The sequence below is a fragment of the Elephas maximus genome, chromosome 3, assembly GCF_024166365.1.
Source record: "Elephas maximus indicus isolate mEleMax1 chromosome 3, mEleMax1 primary haplotype, whole genome shotgun sequence".
In the NCBI taxonomy this organism is placed as follows: domain Eukaryota; kingdom Metazoa; phylum Chordata; class Mammalia; order Proboscidea; family Elephantidae; genus Elephas; species Elephas maximus.
In genome coordinates this window covers 33,418,025-33,441,963 of record NC_064821.1, presented here as the reverse complement: position 1 = coordinate 33,441,963, position 23,939 = coordinate 33,418,025, and the positions used below count along the sequence as shown (strand labels likewise).

The 23,939-nt window shown below is 46.8% G+C and overlaps 1 protein-coding gene across 1 annotated transcript in view; it reads left to right on the top strand.

Annotated features, from left to right (window-relative positions):
• Positions 1 to 4,414: 4,414 nt before the first annotated feature.
• LOC126072247 (adhesion G protein-coupled receptor E2-like) overlaps positions 4,415 to 23,939 on the top strand; it is a 37,908-nt gene continuing 18,383 nt past the window's right edge. Inside the window, 13 exon segments of the mRNA XM_049877115.1 lie at positions 4,415 to 4,634; positions 7,697 to 7,741; positions 7,955 to 8,077; positions 9,082 to 9,237; positions 14,653 to 14,799; positions 16,114 to 16,176; positions 16,179 to 16,259; positions 16,892 to 16,938; positions 17,053 to 17,130; positions 17,544 to 17,721; positions 20,788 to 20,895; positions 21,105 to 21,298; positions 21,502 to 21,681. Coding sequence (XP_049733072.1) covers positions 4,625 to 4,634; positions 7,697 to 7,741; positions 7,955 to 8,077; positions 9,082 to 9,237; positions 14,653 to 14,799; positions 16,114 to 16,176; positions 16,179 to 16,259; positions 16,892 to 16,938; positions 17,053 to 17,130; positions 17,544 to 17,721; positions 20,788 to 20,895; positions 21,105 to 21,298; positions 21,502 to 21,681 — 1,410 coding nt within the window. The 5' untranslated portion in view covers positions 4,415 to 4,624.

Genomic DNA, 23,939 nt, shown 5'->3' with positions numbered 1-23,939 from the left:
ATGTACATGGAACATTGTTCAAAACAGACCACACTTTAGGCCACAAACCAACCCTCAATAAAATCCAAAACATCAAAATAATACAAAAGATTCTCTCTGATCACAATGCCACGAAAGTAGAAATCAGTAACAGGAAGAGCAAGGGAAAACAATCAAACACATGGAAACGGAATGACTTTGCTTAAAAACAGCTTTGTAATAGAAGAAATCAAAGACAGAATCAGAAAACTCCTGGAATCAAATAAGAATGAAAACACTTCATCCCGAAACCTTTGGGACACAGCAAAGGCTATGTTCCAGAGGTCAATTTATAGCAATAAAAGCACACATCAAAAATAATGAGCCAAAATAAAAATATTAGCCCTACAAATCGAACAAATAGAAAGAGACAGCAAAAGAAACCCACAGGCACCAGAAGAAAGGAAATAATAAAGATTAGAGTAGAGATAAATGAAATAGAGAACACAAAAACAATAGAATCAACAAGATCAAAATTTTGTTCTTTGGAAAGGCCAACAAAATCGACAAACCATTTGCCAAACTGAAAAAAGAAAAGCAGAAGAGAAAGAAATTCACCAAATAAGAAATAAGATGGGGGACATTACAACAGACCCAACTGAAATAAAAAAGGATCATAACAGACAACTATGAAAAAAAAATGTACTTCAACAAATTTGATAACCTAAGGAAATGGAAAATTTCTAGAAACACACTACCTATGAAACTAACACAAAATGAGATAGAAAATCTGAGTAGATCCATAACAAGAAAAGATATTGAAGAGTTAATAAAGAAAACTGCCCCTTCCCTCCCAAAAAAAACCCCGGCCAGATGGCTTCACTGGAGAATTATATGAAGCATTCAGAAAAGAGCTCACACCAATACTACTCAAACTATTTCAGAACATAGAAAAGGAAGGAATACTCCCAAATTCATTCTATGAAGCCAGCAAAACTCTGATACCAAAGCCAGGCAAATACACCACATAAAAAAGAAGAAAGTTACAGATGAATATCTCTCATGAATATAGTTGCAAAATTTCTCAACAAAATTCTAACCAATAGAATTCAGCATCATATCAAAAAAATAATACACCATGACCAAGTGGGATTCATACCAGATAGGCAAGGATGGTTCAATTTTAGAAAATCAATCAACATAATCTGCTATATAAATAGAACAAAAGAAAAAAATTACATCATCATCTCAACTGATGAAGAAAAGTCATTTGATAAAGTCCAACACCCATTCCAGATAAAAATCTCAATAAAATAGGAATAGAAGGTAAGTTCCTCAACATAATAAATGGCATCTATGGAAAACCAAAACCCTTTGTCATTGAGTCAATTTGAACTCATAGTGACCCTATAGGACAGAGTAGAACTGCCCCATAGGGTTTCCAAGGAGGGCTTGATGGATTCAAACTGCTGATCTTTATGGTTAGCAGCCATAGCTCTTAACCACTACGCCACCAAGGTTCATTAACAACCTGTGTTATGCAGATGACATAACCTTGCTTTCTAAAAGTGAAGTGCACTTGAAGCACTTACTGATGAAGATCAAAGACCACAGCCTTCAGTATGGATTGCAACTCAACATAAAAAAAAAAAATCCTCACAACTGGACAAATAAGCCACATCATGATAAACAGAAAAGATTGAAATTGTCAAGAATTTCATTTACTTGGATCCACAATCAACACCCTTGGAAGCAGCAGTCAAGAAATCAAAAGACACATTGCATTGGGCAAATCTGCTGCATAAGATGTCTTTAAAGTGTTGAAAAGCAAAGATGTCACCTTGAAGACTAAGGCACACCTGACCCAAGCCATGGTATTTTCAAATTGCATCATATGCATGTGAAAGCTGTACAACAAATAAGGAAGATCAAAGAAGAGTTGACGCCTTTGAATTGTGGTGTTGGTAAAGTATTGAATATACCATGGACTGCCTAAAGAATGAACAAATCTGTCTTGGAAGAAGTACAACCAGAATATTCCTTAGAAGCAAGGATGGCAAGACCGCGTCTTACATATTTTGGACATGTTGTCAGGAGGGATCAGTCCCTGGAGAAGGACATCATTCTTGGTAAAGTATAGGATCAGTGGAAAAGAGGAAGGCTCTTAACAATATGGATTGACATGGTGGCTGCAACAATGGACTCAAGCAAAGCAACAATTGTAAGGATGGCACAGGACCGGGCAGAGTTTCATTCTGTGGAACATAGAGCCTCTATAAGTTGGAATCAACTCAAAGGCACCTAACAACAACAGCAACAACATACAAAACCAACAGCCAACATCATTCTCAATGGAGAGAGGCTGAAAGCATTCCCCCTGAGAACCAAAACAAAACAAGATGCCCTTTTAACACCACTCCTTTTTAACCTCGTGCTGGAAGTCCTAACTAGAGCAATACGGCAAGAAAAAGAAATAAAAGGCATCCGATTGGAAAGGAAGAAGTAAAACTATCCCTATTCACAGATGATATGATGCTATACATAAAGAACCCCAAAGATTCCACAAGAAAGCTACTGAAACTAATAGAAATATTCAGCAGAGTAGCCGGATACAAGATCAACATACAAAAACACACCAATGTGGTGTGATTAATTACTTTTGTGTATGGCCTTTCTAGCCATGGTCTTGTAACTGCCACCCAGGTGATTGGGCAGGGCTATGTAATAGGGTAACTGTGGCCTACCCAAAGGATTGGTCAGTTTTCCCATCCCACTGGGCTTGAAGTGAGCCACCCCAGAGGCTGGAAAGAGAAGAGATACCACCAACAACGAAGGAGAGATCCAGCAGCAGGAGACAGCAGGGTGGGCTTCCCCATCCATGGAGAGAGCCTTTGGGCAGAGTCTGAGGGCAAGGGAGAGGCGTGCTTGCGAGGACGGCTGGGAAAAGACTATCCCGATGGAAGAGCTGTATCCTGAGTGTTCCTGAGCCTGAATTGCAACTGTTACTTCCCTAATAAAGCCCATAATTGTGTGTATGGCCTGTGAGTTCTGTGTGGCCATTGCAATGAATTATTGAACCCAGTACAGAGTGCTGTGGGAGGGAGGGTTGGTGTCAGAATTGGTAAAGATGGTGGAGAGAGGAGGCATGTCTGACATCTACCTCATAGGAATTAGCCTTGGGCTGTTGATTTGGGTTTTCATTCCCCTTTGTAAAGTTAGAGGAGGTCAGACACTGCCCCCATGCCATTTTTACAACCAACAAAGAAAACTTCAAAAAGGAAATCAAGACCGTTTCATTCTCTCCAAAATGTGTATAACTTTAGCATTTAAATCCTTCTTGAAATAACAAAATTATAGAGATAGAAAACAGACTAGTGGCTGCCAGAGCCTAGAGATATTGAAAAAGAAGGGGGTGATGTTGTTATAAAGTAGTAGTGTAGTGGGTTGAATGGTGATCCTGCCCCAAAAAGATAACTCCACCCGCAACCTGTGAATGTGACTGCATTTTGAAAATAAAATTTCAGATGCAATTAATCTCAAAATGGAATCATCCGGGCTTATCAGGTGGATGAGGAGAAGACACAGACACAGAGGAAAAGACCATGTGGAGATGGAAGCAGAGATTGAAGTTTTGCAGCCACCAACCAGGAAACTCCTCGAGCCCGCAAAGCTAAAAGACACAAAGGAAGGATTCTCCCCGAAAGCCTTCAGAGGAAGCATGGTCCTACCAAAGCCTTGATTTGGAATTTAGACTCTAGAACTGTGAGGGAATAAATCTCTGCTGTTTTAATTCACCCAATGTGTGGTAGCCCTGGTGGCACAGCAGTTACGAGCTCAGCTACTAAAAAGTTCAGTAGTCTGAATTCACTAGCTGCTCCTTTGAAACCCTATGGGGCAGTTCGACTTTGTTCTACAGGGTCGCCATGAGTCAGAATCACCTCAACGGCAACAAGTTTGCTTTTTTTGGTTTTCTTGTATAGTAATTTGTTACAGCAGCAGAAAATTAATACAGGTAGCATGAGCAGATTGATGTGATGATGGAATAGTTATGTATATCTTGATTGCGTTGATATAGGAACCTATACATGTGATAAAGTGACTCAGAACTACACACACATTGTACCAATGTTAAATTCCCAGTTTTAGTATTGTACTGTAATTTTGTAAAATCTCATTTTCTTTGGAGGAAACTAAGTGAAGGGCACACAGGTCCTCCCTGTACTATTTTTTGCAAATTCTTATGAATCTATATTTACTTCAACATAAAAACTTAAAAATGGACAAGTCTGTTAATTCTGAACAAATAAGACTGTTGCAAGGACTACGCAGAGACCCAAAGACCAGTAGAATGGCTCCATTTTGAGGAAGGCTTCTATTACACAAGATCGCATCTTCCTTTAACAAAAAGGTTAAGAACCCCCCTCAAGGAGGCTTTCAGTACAAATACCGGCAATGCTAAACAAATACTCAACAGTAGAATTGTGGGTTCTGGGAACCATGGGCATATTAGGGGGAAGAAAGCATCCAGACAGCTGTTTCCTAAATTACTTCATCTAGTTCATGAGTCATACTTAAAAAAGAAGTCTGTGTGAATCCCACAGACCAAAATGAAGTCTTCTGTGCTGGGTTTGTTGGCCTCTGCATCATCAGCAGCAGGAATCTAAGGATGCTGCCAGGTAGGTAAATTATGACAACAGCGAAAGATGCTCGAAGGATCTGGGAGCTCTTTATCTACTCTGAGAATCTTTTCTCTCCTTTTCTTGATTCCTGGATTGTTTTCCCACCATTTCCATAAAGGAGAGGAAGGAACAAATTTTAAGAAGATGTTAGTTCATTTATATCAAGTTCTTAAAGGAAGGAGATGGTGAAACTGATTCCTAGGCCAAACTTCACGACTTAATAAACCCACTGCTGTTGAGTTGATTCCAACTCATAGCAACCCCATAGGGTTTCCGAGGCTGTAAATCTCTACAGGAGCAGACTGCCACATCTGCCTGTGGAGCCACTGGTAGTTTCGAACCGCCAACCTTTCGGTTTGTAGTCAATCACTTTAACCACTGCACCACTAGGGCTTAGTAGGAATTTCTTATTTTAACACCTATACAAATTCTGTAATAAGATTAGATAACTGAACTTTCTGAAAAGTCGAAAGTGCTAAGAAAGACACCCTCATTTACTCATAGGTTTTGTGTGGATCTTGGAAGGGTTTGAAGGACAATAACCTTGAACTGGTAAAAACTGGTATCAGCAAGGTCAGCTTCATTCTGATTAGTTTTTATTCTCTTGGGTGCTTAGATAATACTTGACATCTAGTAGATGCTCCTTTTCTGGTGACCTAGTTGAAGCTTATTTGTTTCCTGGTTTTTATGAAAATAGTAATATTTTTTAATCATCTCATTTGTGGATCGTGGATTTTTTAAAGCTGGTACCATTTTGATGCTCTGTTGTACTAAATGCTGTGCTGATTTAAAAGAAATGGAAAGTGAAATTAGTTTCTTCAAGACACTGAAATGTTTAGGTATGCATATATAATTTACTCAAAATACTGAGTGACTTTATTCATGCCCATGGAGCATTAAGACTCACTTTATCCTCCTCCCTGCTCTGGGTGCCCCAATGCAGAAAATAGAAGCACAGCCAGTAGAGGTTAAAAGAAATACTTCAAGAAGTTCAGAATACCAAGCTAGATGAGAGGATTTAGAAAATGTTAGTTGGCTACAAATTCATGTCAAATATTACCAAAAACCAAAAAACCAAACCCAGAGCAGTGGAGTCGATACCAACTCATAGCAACACTGTAGGACAGAGTTGAGCTGCCCAATAGAGTTTCCAAGGAGCACCTGGAGGATTCAAACTGCCAACCCTTTGGTCGGCAGCTATAGCACTTAACCACTACGCCACCAGGGTTTCCAAAATATTAATAGATAAATGAAAAGAAGATAGATACTGACCAATGTTACTACACTGATGATGATGATGATGGAAGCTTAAGTTTAATTTATTAAACAAGACTTACTATCAGATGTGTATTGTACTTAGCATTTAACATATGTTTACTTATTTACCTTCTCAACAACACAATGAGGTACGTCCTCTTATTCTTCACATTTTATGGATGAGAAACCTGAGACACAGAGAATGCAATAAATTGCTGAAGACGTGCAACAAGTGTTAGAACAGGACTCAGAAGTAGGCAGGTGGCCATGATGGTTACTGGTGTCCTGACATCAGAAGGAGCCTCTGACTTGACAAAGAATGTGCCACCTCCTCCCACCCAGTGCCTCCTCTCCACCATACGAGCCTATCCCACTGGTCTAAGCCCCTGGTGGGTGAACCTCAAGGCCCCAACACAGGCAGCCCTGTCACCATCAGTGGTCATGTCTGCGGCAACAAGCATAATTTCCAACTTCTACTATTGCTGCTCAACAGAGGAGATGGCAATTGATCTCAGCTTTGAGGTGATGAATCTTGGGGACACAGGAGAAGAGGGACTTTCATGAGGAAAGGACAGGGTGAGAAAAGTCACAGGCATGAAAAATATTCCAGAGTGAGTGGAGTGTGGATTCTGAAGAATGAACAGGGAGGGAGTGGAAGATAAGGCTCTGAGTGTGAACCATGAATCAATCCAAATCCATGAGGACGCATGGGGGTTTTGGTGTTGTGTTGATTGTACAACCTAGGAGACAAAAGCTGTCTCCCCCAAACCCTGCTTCAAGCCCTCTTCACTCCTCTTCTGCTGCTGAGGCGTCTTCCTCCCTCTCTACCTTCCCTTCTGCTTCCCTTTATAATTCTATCTCTGTTTCTCTCTGTGTCATTCTATTTATCTCCCTATCTCTCTGTCTCACAGTGCACTCTCCCCCGTCTCTGTCTCTCTCTTTCTGTGGGTTTCCGATTTCTCCTACCCTCTAACTCCATCTCTATCACTGTCTTAACTCTGACTCTCACTGTTCATGGCTCTCTTCATCTCTCCATGTCGCCCTCTTCCACTGTCTCTCTCCACCTACTCCCTTTATTCTCTGACCATCTCTATTTCCTTATCTGTCTCTTTGGTGAATGGCAGAGAGGCCCACCTCCTCCAAAACCTACAATGACCTGAGGAGGATTCCCAAAGGGCACATTCTGAGAGTGGGGACCCCCTTAGCAGCAGGAGTGGGGGCCTTCACCATGACCCTACAGCATCTTCCTGTGTGCCAAGAGTTCAGGCAAAATGTCACCACTGGGTCCTGAGATGGGACATCGGGGCCAATGGAGTGAATGAGTGTGTTGTGGGTGTACCTACAAGGAAGGGAGGGAGCATCTCAGAGCTAGGGTGGGAGAGATCAGAGAATACCTGGTTTGCAGTCAACCCTTCCTTTATAATAATTGTGGACACTGAAATCACACTGGGCAGCATTCTTGTGGCTGATTCTCACGATACTGTAGGAACTGGGCCCCATCATCATCCCTGTTCCATGGAAGTAGAAATGGAGGCACAGAGAGGTGAAGAAACCTGCCCAGGGTCCTGGATTTGACCTAACTCCAGTCTATGTTCTGAATCACCGCCCACACAGCCCACAGGGCAGAGGAGCAGGTGACTGCAGACTCAGGCCCCTTCACCATCCTGCACTTCTTGACACTCACCCAGTTCCCGAGAAGGGGTTGCTCACTCTATCCTTGAGCAAGGACAGGGCCCCAGCCTATGGGTTCAGAAGCCCCCTTCCCTCAAATGTGTCTCTTGAATCCCCTCCCTCTGTTCCAGCACTCTGCCTCTTGCTGACACTGTCAGGAGCCGGATCCCAGACAGGTGAGGGGGGTGCACCCAGTGGTGAGTTTGCAGAAGCAATGCTGCCACAGCCCAAGCCTGGGGAGGGGCCCGAACTCCCACCCCACACCCTCAGCCTGGGAAGATGAGGCTCACGGCTCTCCCGCATCCCCAGCACTCCCTCCTCTGGGACCACCCTTCGCACCCAGCCCCTTCTCACCCCTCAACTTCTGACCATGGTTTCTGTCCCCACAGCCTCTTGTGCTTCTTGGTGTCCCCCAAACTCCACATGTGACAGTGGCACCACCTGTCGCTGTGACCCAGGATTCAGCTCTCCACTTGAGGAGAACATCACCAGCCCTGCGGAGTCCTGTGATGGTACAGAGGCTTGGGGTGGTGGAAGGGTTCACCAAAGATTGTGGGGCATCACCCATGCCAGAAAGAGATATGGTGGTGGTTGCGCACCTCAGCTCTTGATCTCAGGACCATCTTTCTCTTAGTTATCTAGTGCTGCTATAACAGAAATACTACAAGTGGAAGGATGGCTTTAACAAAAAGAAATTTATTTCTTCACAGTAAAGTAGGCTAAAAGTTCAAATTCAGAGTGTTACCTCTCTGTTGGCCTTCTCATCAATCTTCTCCTGTACTAGGAGCTTCTCTTTGCAGGGACCCCGGGTCCAAAGGACACGCTCTATTCCCAACACTGCTTTCTTGGTGATATGATGTCCCCCGTCTCTGCTCAGTTCCCTTTCCTTTTTATTATCTCTTAAGAAATAAAATGTGGTGCAGACTATACCCCAGGGAAGCTCTCTTTACATTGGATCAGGGATGTGACCTGGGTAAGATTTTTACAAGCCCACCCTAATCATCTTTAATATAAAATTATGTTCCCAACATGGAGGACAGCCACACAATACAAGGAATCATGGCCTAACCAAGTTGATACACACATTTTGGGGGGGACATAATTCAATCCATGACAATCATCAAGAGCAAAAAAAAAGAGAAAGGAAAAAAGATTTCAAGTTGGAAAGGTAAGAACTAAATAAACATGACTTCCTAGAGAGGAGCTGGACCACCACGAGTGCCACAGTTTCTCCTTTGAGAATTGGGAAGGGAGGTGCAGAGCTTCCCACTCATCCCCCACCTTGGCACTGCCCACTGTGTCCAAATCTAGAGTGCCAACCAGTAGGCTGAACTGAGCAGAGCCAATTAAGTAGCCTTCAGGAATGGCTCACTCAAGCCACAGCTCAGCCACAACAATGCAACCTGGGTCTTATTCTTTCCAAAAGACATCGATTAAGGGTCAGGCCCTATGCTGGGGAGTCAGGTGGGGGTGGGGTGTCTTCCCTGAGGTGACTCTTTTCCCTTTTGTGTCCCAGACATCAACGAGTGTGGAACACCCACGGAAGTGTCCTGTGGAAATTTTGCTGACTGCCAAAACGTGGAGGGGAGTTACTACTGCACGTGCATCCCAGGATACGAGCTTGCTTCTGGGGGGAAAACGTTCAGGGATGAGAGGGAGAACACGTGTCAAGGTAAGAACTCCCACCATTCTCCATCTCCCCCTCCCCCAGAGCTGCTCCTTCAGCCTCTAGGGGCAGGAACATGGCTACACATGTGCTTCTTTGTGTGAGAGGAAACAGATGTGCTGTAGGCCTGCCCCACCAGCACAGAGGCAGGTGGTGTGACAGGCACAGGCACAGACCCTAGGACCAGGTGCCTGGGTCCAAATCCTGGCTTTGCCACCTGACAGCTGTGTGTGACATTGGCCAGGATACTTACTCATAAAGCATGTTCACGTTTGAGATGGGATAATATCATTGTAATTTTCGGTGAAAAAGAGAGAGAGATGGGGAGAAAGTACCTATCTTTTAAAGATAAAAACAAAAGCAGCCTTGCCTTGTTACCTGTGTGACCTTGAGAAAGTTACTTTGCTACTCTAAGCCTCAGTTTACTCATGTGAAAAAGGGAGCAGACAAGGGTAGCATTGTAGGGAAGGTAAATAAGATCACAAAAGGGCTTCACAGCACCTGGCTCACAGAAAGTGCCTTATCAGTGATGGCTGAAAAAGCCATCTCCAGGGTGTCTTGCTGGAGGCCGAGGTTCAGGCTGCACCCGTTTTCCAGGAGGACCTGGCTAGGTGGGGGAAGGGGCTTCAGGCATCCGCACGGCAGGTGGGAGTCAGCAGTGAGCAGACAGGAGACACAGCTCACCCAGAGAGAGGGAGTCAGGGCAGAGTCCAGACAGCATGGGGGGGGGGAGCTGAACAAAGGGTGGAGGGGAGACACGCCCCCAGAGAGGACTCTGAGGAGGGCCCAGCAGACCCTCCCTGCACAGAGCAAGGAGCCCTTGGCCCTGGTCTCAGCCCCTTCCCTCCTTTACTGTGAGCAGGTGGGGAGCCTCCCTGGTGGGAGGGAGGAGGGGACAGGGCAGAGTCTGTATGCTGGAAACAAGGACACAGCACTGCTGATCCACACACTGACACCTGTGGGTGGACAGGGCCCCACACGATGTGTCTGGGCCAGACGACAATGCCTTCATGAATTAGGAAAAGACCCCTCTGTACCAGGCAGACACAGACGTCTTTGGGGAATAGAGGGTGGGCTGGTATCCAGCTCCCACTTGTCCCCTCTGTACAGTGAACAACATGAGCAACTGCACACGATGGTCATGGACCCCTTTCCATATGCCCGGGCTGCTGGGGCCTCCCACCCACTGCTTCAAGCCTGCCACATGCATGTGAAAGGGGTGGTTACTGTTGACGTGTTAGACACAGGCTAGATCTGAGAGGGTCTCATGCACATATATGCATGGCCAGGGGTCAGATAGGAGAGGGACTTCTATAGATCTCAAGACGAGGTGACTGGGAGAGGATCCTGCTGGCCTGGAGCAGGGCCTGTGGCCTGAAGACCCGATCCCTCTCTATGCTCCGCCAGGGCCTCAACCCTCTGCACTCTGTCCTTGGCCACACTGGAGGGCACGTCCACCGTGTCACAGCCCATGTGGCCTGTGACAAGCATGAGACCCAGGGTCTCACTCTCTCTCCATAGACCTTCTCCCAGGCATCAGAGGGCCAGTTCCAAAAGCTCTAAACAGCTCTCTACCCATCTGACACCTTATTTGCATAAAACAAAAGGGATGGCTTTCAAAATATTGAAGGGCCTTGCCATGTGGTATGTTCCAGCACAAAATCCATCCTCTTCAACATCATCCTGACTGCCAGGGCTGGACTACCAGTCCCATCTGCCCACACGTGCCTCCCTCTCTGGGCCTCCAGCGCTCAGCCATGCTCAGGACCCACTCTGACCCCCGGGCGATTACCGACCCCAGGGCCATCGTCTGAAAACACGGGACATAGTAGAATTAAGGGCAGATCCACTCTCCCCTGGCCAACAGCCCCTGTCGGGAGAAGAGCCTGCTGGCACCCCATTCTCATTCATGCTCAGCCTGTGCCCATTTCTCTGACCAAGGCTCTGCCCTGACCCTCCCAAATAATTTTGGCTCACGAGCCTGAGAGGCAACTCAGGAGGCTACTTGGGGGAGGGCTGTGTGTGAAGCTGACCCCCACCCCACCTTGAGAGCTGGGTGAGGCAGAGGCTCTGCCTGGGCCAGACCTCAGAGAGCACGTTTTCAGTGCCATTTCCTGGGCTGATTCCATCCCAGGAGGTCAACCAGATGTGTGGGGGCCAGACCACACGAGACAAAAGATGAGGCTGAGCCCCACTGGTGGGAGGCGAGGGTGAGATATGGATTCTCCACTCAGACAAGGTTCTCACCCACCCACTTCCTGCCAAGGCCACAGGGTGCCGTTGAGGGAATCAGGCACCTTCTTGGCCCCAGGGTGCCCATGTACAGAGGCAGTCTGCCCATATCATCCTGGCTAGGATGTGAGCCATGGTCTTTCTCCTGGGAGCTGGACTTTCAGAGTTGGTGTGGATGAGAGAGTGCTAACCAGATAGGATGGCTGGGATTGTGAGGAGAGCTTGGCCACAGAGCAGCTCCACTGAGGAATCAGCTCAAAGGTCATCCTTGGGAGCCAAGAAAAGTCTGCTGGGGGAAGCAACATTTCCAGCCTGGTTCCAGGACACAAGAAGCCAGGGTCCCCCCATCACCACCGTACTGGGGCTGACGAGGGGGCAAAGGGGCCAGAGCTGGCAGATGGGGAGGACTTGAACATTTCGGCCAGATCTGGAGAGGGGAGCATGTAGTCTGCCGTATTTGCCCACGGACACCTCTGTGTGAATCAGAAAAGGCCCACTTGTGGGGAGGAGACAGCCTTATAGATGCTTCTGCTCCAGGAAACATGCCCGTCGGCAGCCCCAAAGGCTGCCCACAGCTGCAGGTCTCCCCCGTCCTCTCCTTCCCCTGGCAGACGTGGACGAGTGTCAGCAAAACCGCAGACTCTGTAAAAGCCCAGGCGTCTGCATCAACACAAAGGGCAGCTACACCTGCCAGTGCCCTCTCAGCTTTGAGTTCAAACCAGAAGACCTGAAGCAGTGCACAGGTAGAGGCCCCGGAAGACATGTGTGAGGCTGAGCTGGAACACTGCTATGGATGGAGGCAGGGAACACAGCCCAAGGAGGCTGGAGAAGATTCTCAGATTCCTATAATGCCAAGGCCCTGCTAAGAACCTGCCCAAGGACTTGACTTACCAGAGGGTCCCAACACAGGGCAGGGGCCTTCTGTAAATGGGGTTCCCCTCTAGAAGCCCCCCAACCCCTGAGAGCATCCCCCAGATCTTCCTCAACTGTCTCATGCAAGCAAAGTAGACAGAGGTGACACTTGTGGTTCTCCCCAGCCAGGGCTGGGGAGGGAGCAAGAGAGAGTCCAGAAGAAGTCCAGCTCCCAAGAATTGAATTCCCCCCTAGCTTGGATTTCACTGCTCATAAACTGGGTCTAGGGGTGATGGTCCCTGCTGCATTCATCTTGTGTAGAGGCCACCATAAGGTGCTTTGGGACTGAAGTTGAAGGTCACCATGTGGCAGAACTTTCAATAATGGTGCGGCCCTGGGCTCTGGACTGTAAGAAGATGGGGAAGTAGGTGTGGTGAGTCAAGGGGAGGCCTGAGGCAGGCTGGGCAGGGCCTGATCTTCTGCCACAACACCACCTGCTGCCTCAACACCCTGGGTGGCTATAAACGCCGCTGCAGACCTGGCTTGAAGCCAATACCTGGGTCCCTGACACCATTTGTGAAGGTACAGAGCTCAAATCCCTCCTCCTAGAAACCCTCAGTCAAAATATCTGATCACAGATTCCAGGGCACCCACACCAACCAAGCAGAATGAGTGCTGGGGTCCCCTGCTGGGCCAGACCTCAACACCTTTGAAACTAGATATGAAAAATATGGAGGATGCCAGGGATGGAGCTGGGTGTCCAGGGGGAGGTTCCGTGGGGTCCCCAGACAGCAGCTAATTATTGACTGGGAGGAAAGTGTTTCAATACTGTCACACGTGTACATTGTACGGGCCTAAGTGCTGCGTGTCAGGCCTGTCTATGCCCCCTTGATCCCCACCGAGTCTACTACTCAAGGATGTGCCATCACTAGGTGGCATCAACTCACCCCAGGGCTGGGGGTGGGGACCAATACCAGGAAGAATGGGGTGAGGCACTCAGAGGAGAAGGAACCTGACCCAGGCTGGACAGTGCCTGACCCTCTTCTTGGGTCCCCAGACATGAACAGGTGCACCTTCAGGCAGCATGGGTGCCACAGCTCCACCCGCTGCACCTGCAGTCAGGAAATATAAGTGCCGCTGCCACTGAGGCTTGATGCCTGTCTTAGTTATCCAGTGCTGCTATAACAGTAATACCAAAGGGGTGGCTTTAACAAAAGAAAGTTTATTTTCTCACAGTAAAGGAGACTAGAATCCAAATTCAGAGTGCCAGCTCTAGGGGAAGGCTTTCTCTCTCTGACAGCTTTGGGGGAAAATCCTTGTCTCTTCAGCTTCTGCTTCCTGGTTCCATAGAGATCTCCAAGTGGCTTGGCATCTCTCTTGCTCATTTCTCCTCCTTTTGCTTCCTTGTTTAATCTCCTTTATATATCTCAAAATAAGGAGCCCTGGTGGTGCACCAGTTAAAGCACTCGACTGCTAACCAAAAGGTTGGTGGATCGAATCCGCCAGCCGCTCTGTGGGAGAAATACTGGCAGCCTGCTTTCCTAAAGATTTACAGCCTTATAAACCCCCATGGAGCAGTTGTAGTCTAATCTATAGGGTCACTTTGAGTTGGAATCAATGCCACAGCAATGGGTTATATCTCAAAAAAGATTGACTCAAGACATACCCTACACTAATCCTACCTCATTAATGAAACAAAGACCACCCTTTCCAAATGGGATTATAACCACAGGCACAGAGGTTAGGCTTTACAACACAGATTTTAGAAAGAACCAATTCAGTCCATAACACTGGGTTTCCATGCAGGCAGGTCACACAGCCCAAGGAGGCTGGAGATTTTGATTCCTGTGAGGCCAAGGGCCCCCTAAGGTCCTGTCTGAGGATTCACCTGGCCAGAGAGTACAGCACAGGGCAGGAGCCTTCTGGACCTGGGGTTCCTCTGTAGAGCCCCCTGGCCCTAAGAGTACCCCCAAACATTCCTCGTCTGTCTCATGCAAGCAAAGTAGTGGGAGGTGCCACTTCTGAATCTCCCCAGCAAGGGCTGAGGAGGGAGCAGGAATGAGTCCATTGAGAGGGAGACCAGTTCCCATGACTCAGTTTCCCTCCTGGCTTCTGTTTCACTGGCCATAAACAGTCTGGTTACCATGGCCTCTGCTGCACTCATCTTTTGTGGAAGCCACAATAAGGCGATTTCCGATTGAAGTTCAAGGTCACCAAGTGGCAGCACTTTCAATAAAGGTGGGGTCCTGGGGAAGAAGATTGGGAAGTGGGTGTGGTGAGTCAAGGGGAGGCCTGAGGTAGGCTGCGCAAGACCTGATCTTCTTCCTTTGTCCCCAGATGTGAATGAATGTTCCCTGAAGCAAAACCCGTGCCACAATACCACCCACTGCCTCAACACCGTCGGTGGCTATAAATGCCGTTGCAGACCTGGCTGGAAGCCGATACCTGGGTCACCCAATGGCCCTAACAACACCATTTGTGAAGGTACAGAGCTAGATCCCTCATCCTGGAGACCTTCAGTCAAAACATCTGATCACAGAAAAAGCAGGCATCAACCCATTTGAGACTAGATATGAAAAGTTACGGAGGATGCCAGGGAAGGAGCTGGGTATCCAAAGGGAGGTTCCCTGGGGGCCCCAGGCAGCAGCTAATTATTGACTGGGATGAAGGTCTTTCAATGTTGTCTCACATGTACATTGTAGGGACTCAGTCACTTGGCGTCAGGCCTGTCCATGCTCCCATGACCCCCGCCTAGTCCACCACTCAAAGGATGTGGTATTACCAGATGGCATCATCTCATGGGGCGGAGGAGGGAAGGGCTAATACCAGGAAGACGGGGATGAGGCACTCAGAGGAGAAGGGACCTGACCAGGCTGGACAGGGCCTGACCCTCTCCTTCTGTCCCCAGACATGAACAGGTGCAGCTCTGGGCACCATGGCTGCCACAGCTCTACCCACCACATCTACAGTGAAGAAAGATAAGTGCTGCTGCCACCGAGGCTTGATGCCTGCCTTAGCTCTCTAGTACTGCCATAACAGCAATAGCACAAGGGGTGGCTTTACCAAACAACGGTTTCTTTTCTCACAGTTTAGAAGGCTAGAAGTGCAAATTCAGAGTGCCATCTCTGGGGGAAATCATTCTCTCTGTCTGCTCTGGAGGAAGGTCCTTGTCTCTTCCTTCAGCTTCTGCTTCTTGGCTCCTTGGACATCTCCAGGTGGCTTGGCATCTATCTTCCCCAGTCTCCTTCGTTCGTTTCCTTGTTTAATCTCCTTTATTTCTCAAAAGGAGGAGCCCTCGTGGTGCGGTGGTTAAAGCACCCGGGTGCTAACCAAAAAGCCGGTGGTTCAAACCCACCAGGCACTTTGTGGGAGAAAGATGTGGCAGCCTCCTTGTAGTTAAGACTTACGGCCTTAGAAACCCCATGGGGCAGTTCTACTCTGATCTATAGGGTCACTTTGAGTTGGAATCAAAGCCACAGCAATGGGTTACACCTTTAAAAAGATGAACTCTAAACAGGCCCTACACAAATCCTGTCTCAATAACATAAGTAAGAAAGACAACCCTTTTCAAATGGGATTACAACCATAGGCACCAAAAGAAAACCAAAGCCAAACCCACTGCGGTCGAGTCGCACAGAGATTCGGATTTATAACATAGATTTTAGGGAGACACGATTCAGTCCATAACACTGGGTTTCGATGCCCTGGAATGTAAGAAGACGGGAAAGTGGGTGTCATGAGTCAAGGGGAGGCCTGAGGTAGGCTGTGCAAGACCTGATCTTCTTCCTTTGTCCCCAGATGTAAATGAATGTTCCCTGAAGCAAAACCCGTGCCACAATACCACCCACTGCCTCGACACCGTCGTGGCTATAAATGCCGTTGCAGACCTGGCTGGAAGCTGATACCTGGGTCACCCAATGGCCCTAACAACACCATTTGTGAAGGTACAGAGCTCAGATTCCTCATCCTAGAGGCCCTCACTCAAAACATCTGATCACAGACTCAGGCACCCACACCAACCAAGCAGAATGAGTGCTGGGGTCCCCTGCTGGGCCAGGCATCCACCTCTTTGAAACTACATATGAAAAGATATGGACTGTGACAGGGAAGGAGCTGGGTGTCCAAGGGGAGGTTCCCTGGGGCTCCGAGGCTGCTAATTATTGACTGGGAAAAAAGTGTTTCAATACTGTCACACGCGTACATTGTAGGGGTTCACGTGCTTCACATCAGGCCTGTCCATTCTTCCATGGTCCCCTCTGTACTCTCCACTCCAGGACATGCCATCACCAGGTGGCATCATCTCACACAATGGAGGGAGGGAGGGCTAATACCACGAAGAGGGGGCTGAGGCACGCACAGGAGAGGGGACCTGACCAAGGCTGGATCCCACCTCCTACGTCTACACTGATGAAATATACACATGCCACTGCCACCAAGGCTTGACTCCCAATCTCGAGCTCCAGAATAACCAAACGACTGCCGAGTATAAAGGTACCTGGCCTGACTTGACCCCAGACTCCATTCTCAACACACACACACAACCTCCCAACCAGTGAACTGTGTCCTGTTCCCACAGAGGAGCCCTTCGCCTCCTGGACCCGGCCCTCTGGAGTCAGCAGCCAGGTAAGTGCCTCCAGCAGGTCCCAGAAAGCAGTAAATCCCTCTGCACAGCCTCTGCCCCTTCCCCTTCCTGCTCCCCTGCTGGGCTCTCTGACTCCTTCCTCTTCCTCTCCCCAGACCCTCTCTCGCTTCTTTGACAAAGTTCAGGATCTGGGCAGAGACTTCAAGCCAGACTTGGCCAATTACACCATCAGGGTAAGGAAAGGATCCAAGAAAGGCAAGGTGGAGTTGTCCCACGTTGGCTGGGGCAGCTTGGGTCTGGGGGAGACAGGCCCCAGTGCAGAGAGCCCTGGACTGAGCCCTGCCTCTCCCAGGGTGGGTGGGAGGAGAAAGTCCAGGGTGGATATTCGTGCACACACTCAGGCACCTAACACCGCTTTCCTCTTACTGCCCCTGGCTCTTACTTATTGCATCTTGATATTCCTGACCAGGGTGGCCTCTGAGGAGCCAGGGTCCCAGGGGCAAGGACCCCGAGGGACTCCCATCCAGTGCCACCTTTATCCCCCAAACTAGACAGTCTCTAGGGTCTGTTCTCTGGAGCTGAAGGGCCAGTGTCTGGGCAGCCCCCTCCGACCTGTGGCCAACAAGCTCCGTGTCTCATCCTCCAGAACCTCATATGGGAGGTGGATGAGCTGCTGGAGGCCCCTGGGGACCTGGAGAACCTGTCCCACTCAGACCAGCACTGTGTGGCCACTAACCTGCTTGATGGCCTGGAGAATGTCCTGAGAGGCCTGAGCAAGGACCTGCCCCAAGCTTCACTGACCCTGCGTGCTCCTGCAGGCACAGGTGAGTCCCTGGGTCTGTCCAGGTCTCCTGCTCTGCCTGTTTCCTGCCAAATCCTCCCCTGGCCCCAATGGAGTTGAGGTTCCACACTTGTATCTCACTGTTGCTGTCATAAACAAACTAAAATCAAAGAAACAAGAAATGCATAAAACTGTTAATAACATACAGTTTCATGTAGTATAAATTATCAGAATATGAAATAATGATTAGGAAGAATTTAAAATAACAAACTAGACACTGCTTCAAACAAAAACAACTTCTTTCATTTGGAAGAATAAAAATTTTATATTATTTATAATTTGTCTGTCTTGATTGAGATAAGATTCCTATAGCATACAAATCACCGTTTTAATCACTAAAAAGTGAACAAGTCACTGGCATTTAGTATAATAGTTATTATGTACAACGTTCACCTCTATCTAGTAACAAAATGTTTTCAGTAACCCAGAGAGAAACCTAAAAAAAAAAAAAAAAAATGATATTGTCCTCATAATTTCCACATTCGCTTGGATCACCTTTCTTGGGAATAGGCATAAATATGGATCCCTTCCAGTCAGTTGGCCAGGAAGCTCTCTTCCATATTTCTTTGCATGGAGGAGTGAGCACTTCCACCGCTGCATCCGTTTGTTGCCCCCAGCCCCTGGCAACCACTAATTTGTGTTCTGTCTCTGTGGATTTGCCTATTTACAATATTTCATGTAACCAGTGGAATCATACAATATGTGATCTTTTATGCCCTTCTTCTTCATCTAGCATGTTTTCAAGGTTTATCCAGGTCATAGCATATATGAGTAGTTCATTCTTTTTTATGGAACAGTTGCCATTGCATAGATAGATCAAGGAACCTTGTTTATCCATTCCCCAGCTGAGGGACATTTAGTTTGTTTCCCCCTTTTGACTATTTCGAATAGTGTTGCTATGAACATCATGAACAAGTTTTTGATTCAATGTGTGTTTTTCATTTGGGGGTATATGTTAATGAGCAGGATCACTGGGTCCTATTGCAATGCTGTGTTCATCTTTTTGAGGACTCGCCAAAGTGTGTCCACAGTGGCTGCACCATCTCACATTTCCACCACCAATGTGTGATAGTTACAATTTCCCCACATCCTTGCCAACACTCATTATTTTTTTACTTTTTTTTTCCTTTTCAGTACAGCATTTCTAGTGTGTGTAAAGAGCCCTGGGGCACGGTGGTTAAAGCACTCAGCTGCTAACCTAAAGGTCAGCAGCTCGAACCCACCAAGCGCTCCATGGGAGAAAGATGTGGTAGTCTGCTCCCATAAGGATTTACAACCTTAGAACCCTATGGGGGAGTTCTATTCTATCCTGTAGGGTCGCTATGAGTCAGAATCCACTCAACGGCAATGGTCTTTTGGTTTAGTGTGTCTACAGTGGTATCTTATTGCTGTTCACATTTTCCTAGTGATTTTGTCGTTGCATGTTATTTCTCGTACTTGATGGTCATTTGTGTACCTTCTTTGCAAAAATGTCTACTCAAGCCCTTTGCCTGTTTTTTTTTGAATTGAGTTATCTGCCTTCTTCTTGTTGAGTTATAAAAGAGTTCTTTATATCCTGAATATTAACCAGCACCGCTTATTGAATGGTCTTTACCCATTCAATGCTCTTGGCATCCTAGTCAAGAATCAAATGACCATAGTCATACGGGATTTTTTCTGGACTCTTAATTCCAGTCTACATTCTATATGTCTACCCTTGTGGCAGTATGACGCTCTTTTGATTACTGTACCTTTGTACTTGTTTTGAAATGGGGAAGTGGGAGTCCTCCAACTTTGTTCTCTTCGTTGTTCTTTTTTGTTTGTTTTCGGGGTGTGTGTGTGTGTGTGTGTGTGTGCTTTAGGTCAAAGATAAGAGCTCAAGTTAATTTCTCATTCAAAAATTTATACCCATATTGTCTTGTGACACTAGTTGCAATGCCCACAATGTGACAGCACACTCCCCCTTTCCACTTCTGTGTCCATTCAACCAGTTCCTGTCCCTTCCTGCCATCTCATCCTGCTTTTAGACAGGAGCTGCCCATTTGGTGTCATATATATGATTGAACTAAGAAGTACATCCTTTATGTGTATTATTTTTTGTTTTATGCTTTTTTAAGATTGTTTTTGGTATTCAGGGCCCTTTACAATTCCATATGAAATTTGAGATCAGCATATCCATTTCTGCAAATATGTCATTGGGATTTTGGGCAGGAATTGCTTTGAAGCTGTAGATCGCTTTGGGTAGTATTGAAATCTTAATAATATTAATTCATAAACAGGGGATATCTTCCCATTTATTTAGGGTTTTTAAATTTCAGCAATGTTTCCTAGGTGCCAGTGAATAATTCTTACAACTCTTTGGTTAAATTTAGGCACATAGGTTTTCCTGAGAATATTTGTGTCTATATTCCTAAGAGTGATTGGTCTATAGTTTTCTTTTCTTGTCATGTCTTTACCTAACTTTGACCTCATAGAATGGATTAGGACGTGTTGCCTTCTCTTCTGTTTTTGGAAGAGTTTGCAAAGAATTCGTGTTAATTCTTCTGAAAATGTTTGGCAGAATTAATCAGTGAAGTCATCTACCTGGCTCTGGTCTTTCCTTTTGGGAGGTTTGATTACTGATTCAATTTCTTGTTACATTGTTGTTGTTTCTGACTCACAGCAACCCCATGTGACAGAGTAGGACTGCCCCACAGGGCATTCTAGGTTGTTATCTTTACAGGAACATATCGCCAGGTCTTTCTCCCACAAAGCCACTGGATAAGTTCAAACCACCAACCTTTCAGTTAGCAGCTGAGCACTTAACCATTGCGCCATCAGGAGTCCTTTCATATATTGGTTGAAATACTCTATTTCTGCCTGAGTTTTGGTACTTTATGTGTTTCTAGGAATTTGTCCGTTTCATCTAGATTATCTAATTTGTTGTCATACAATTGCTCACAGTATTCTCATATAAGGATTAAAAGAGAATATATAAATACACATACATAAAAATGGTATTACATCAGCCACAATATTGGCGCAATTGCTAACCTAACTCCCTTACCTTACATCATCCCACAACGCATAGACCTGTCCCTGGATGTGATGGAGCAAAGGGTCACGGATGTCCCCTTGGGCCAGAATAACACAAGGATGTTGCTGAACTGGGACATGGCACAGGAACCTGAAGACTCTGGTAATGCTGAGGTGGGGGAGGGGAAGGCCATTTAGGCCCAGTGGTGGGACAAGATAACCAGGGATGCGATGCTCAGAGAATTCAAGTTTAAAGGGGAGTGTGGGGTGAGTGGAACTCAAACAAGAGGAATAGGTTATAAAGAAGAAGTGCTTTGGGGAAAGGGCCTCTGATGGGGACTCCAGGGAGTCAACCTTTGATTCCTCCTCCAGGCCCTTCTATGGTGGGCCTGGTTTCCATTCCAGGGATGGCCAAGCTCCTGGCTGGTGCGGCTCTACATGAGAAACACGAGAACTTGCTATGGGGAGTCTCCCCTATCCTGCTCTCAGATGTCAGCTCTGCCTTTCTCAGCAACAATGATAACCAGAAGCTCAGCTCCCCAGTCACCTTTATCTTCTCCCACCATGTGAGTCCTAGGGGCTATGGAGGGAATGTGGAAGGAGCCTGAGTCCTGAGCACATCCTTGCTGCTCAATTCAGCCCTAGGGCTCAGGGTGCACTCCATGGGTGTATCATGTCCTCAAGAAGGTTAGGCCTTCCCAAACCAGCTTTGGGTCAGCACCTCTGAGCCCCAGGACCACCAGTTCACATCTGTGCCCTGTGCCTACAGCCGGTGACCCTTGAACCAGGGCAGAAGGTGCTCTGTGTCTTCTGGGAACATAGTAAACATGGATGTGGTCACTGGGCCACCACAGGCTGCAAGACTGTGGGCACTGAAGACACCAACACCACCTGCCACTGCAGCCACCTCGGCAGCTTTGCTGTCCTCATGGCCCAGTACGATGTTCAGGTAAGAGGACAAAGAGGGGATGCATTAGTTATCCTTTGCAATGTAACAAATTACCACAATCCTTGCAGCTTAAAAATTACAAATTTATTATATCACAGTTTCTGTGGGTAGGAGGTCCAGCCCAGGCTAACTGGGTTCTCTGAACGGCATCTTACAAGACTGAAAACAAGGTGTTAGCTGGGGCTGTGCTCTCACCTGAGCCTCAGGGCCCTCCTCCAGGCTCTCTGGTTATTGGCAAAATTAGGTTCCTTAGGATCGTAGGACTGGGGCCCCCGTTTTCTTACTAGCTGTCAGCCAGGGAGTGGGCTCAGCTGCTAGGGGCTACCTGGATTCCTTCTCACGTGGCCTATCAAGTGATCTCTCATGTGGCTATCTCATAGGCCCTCTCATAACACAGAAGTGTTCCTCTAGAGGTCATCAAGAGAATGTCCGTCACATCGAATCCCCCTTTGAACTTTGACTCTCTACCCCAGGAGGAGCACAGACACTTTAAAGGCCCTCTCATTAGGCCAGGCCCACCCAGGATAATCTGTCTATCTTTAAATCAACTGCTTAGAGAACTTCGTTTCATCTGCAGAATCCCTTGACAACAGCACCTAGGTGGGTGTTTGGTTGAATAACTGGGAGAAGGTATGTGTACATCAGGAGTAGGTTCTTGGGGGCTGTTATGGATTGAATTGTGTCCCCCAAAAATGTGTGTCAACTTGGCTCAGCCCTGATTCTCAGTATTATGTGGTTGTGCTCCATTTTGTGATCTGATGTAATTTTCCTGTGTGTTGTAAACCCTAATCTCTGTCTGTGGTTATGAGGCAAGATTATGTTACGTTAAAAAGGGTTATTAAGGTAAAATGCAACACCCTTACTCAGGTCACAGCTCTGATCAGATGTAAGACTTTCCCTAGGGTGTGGCCTGCATCACCTTTTATCTTACAAGAGATAAAAAGAGGCAGAGGCAAGCAGAGAGATAGAGACCACAATACTACCAAACAAGAAGAGCCAGGAAGCAGAGTGTGTATCTTAGACCCAGGGTCTCTGTGCTGGGAAGCTCCTAGACCAGGGAAAGATTGATGACCAGGGAGTTCCCCCAGTACTGGCAGAGAGGGAAAGCCTTCCCCTAGAACTGGCACCCTGAATTTGGACTTCTAGCCTCCTAGACTCATATTTTGGTCATTGAGTTGTTTCCAACTCATAGCGATCCAATAGGACAGGGTACAACTACCTCATAGGTTTTCCAATTCTGGAATCTTTATGGAAGAAGACTGCCACATCTTTCTCCCACGGAGCCGCAAGTGGGTTCAAACCTCCAACCTTTCAGTTACCAGCCAAGTGTTAACCACAGCGCCACCAGGGAAGAGGAAACCCTGGTGGAGTAGTGGTTTAGAACTACGGCTGCTAACCAAAAGGTCAGCAGTTCAAATCCACCACATGCTCCTTGGAAACTCTATGGGGCAGTTCTACTCTTTCCTATAGGGTCCCTGTGAGTCAGAATTGACTCGACGGCAACGGGTACAAGTATAGACTCATATAGTATACTATGACGGGAATCACAAGTTGAAGAGGAATGGGATCACATTCATCATCAAAAAGAGCATTTTAAGGTCTATCCTGAAGTACACCACTCTTGGTGATATAATAATATCCATACTCCTATGAGGAAGACCCATTAATATGACTATTATACAAATTTTTGCACCGCTACTAAGGCCAAAGATGAAGAAAATTGCAGATTTTTACCAACTTCTGCTGTCTGAAATTGATCAAACATGCAATCAAGATGCAGTGATAATTACAGGTAATTCAAATGCAAAAGTTGGAAACAAAGAAGCAGCACTAGTCGTTCAAAAATATGACCTTGGTGATAGAAACAGTGCTGGGGATTTTAGGAGGTGCCATATTAGCGGGAACTAATGGTACTGAAGGAAGAAGTCCAAACTGCACTGAAGGCATTGGTGAAAAACAGGGCTCCATGAATTGACAGAATGCCAACTGAGATGTAGGGCTGGAAGTACGCACTCATCTATGCCAAGACATTTGGAAGACAGCTACCCAGCCAACCAATTGGAAGAGATCTATATTTATGCCTATTCCAAGAAAGGCGATCCCACCAAATGTGGAAATTATTGAGCAATATCATTAATATCACAAGACGAAAATCTTTCTGAAGATCATTCAAAAGTGGCTGCAGCAAGTGTATCAACAGAGAACTGCCAGAAAGCCAAGCCAGATTCAGAAGAGGACATGGAACCAGGGATAGTATT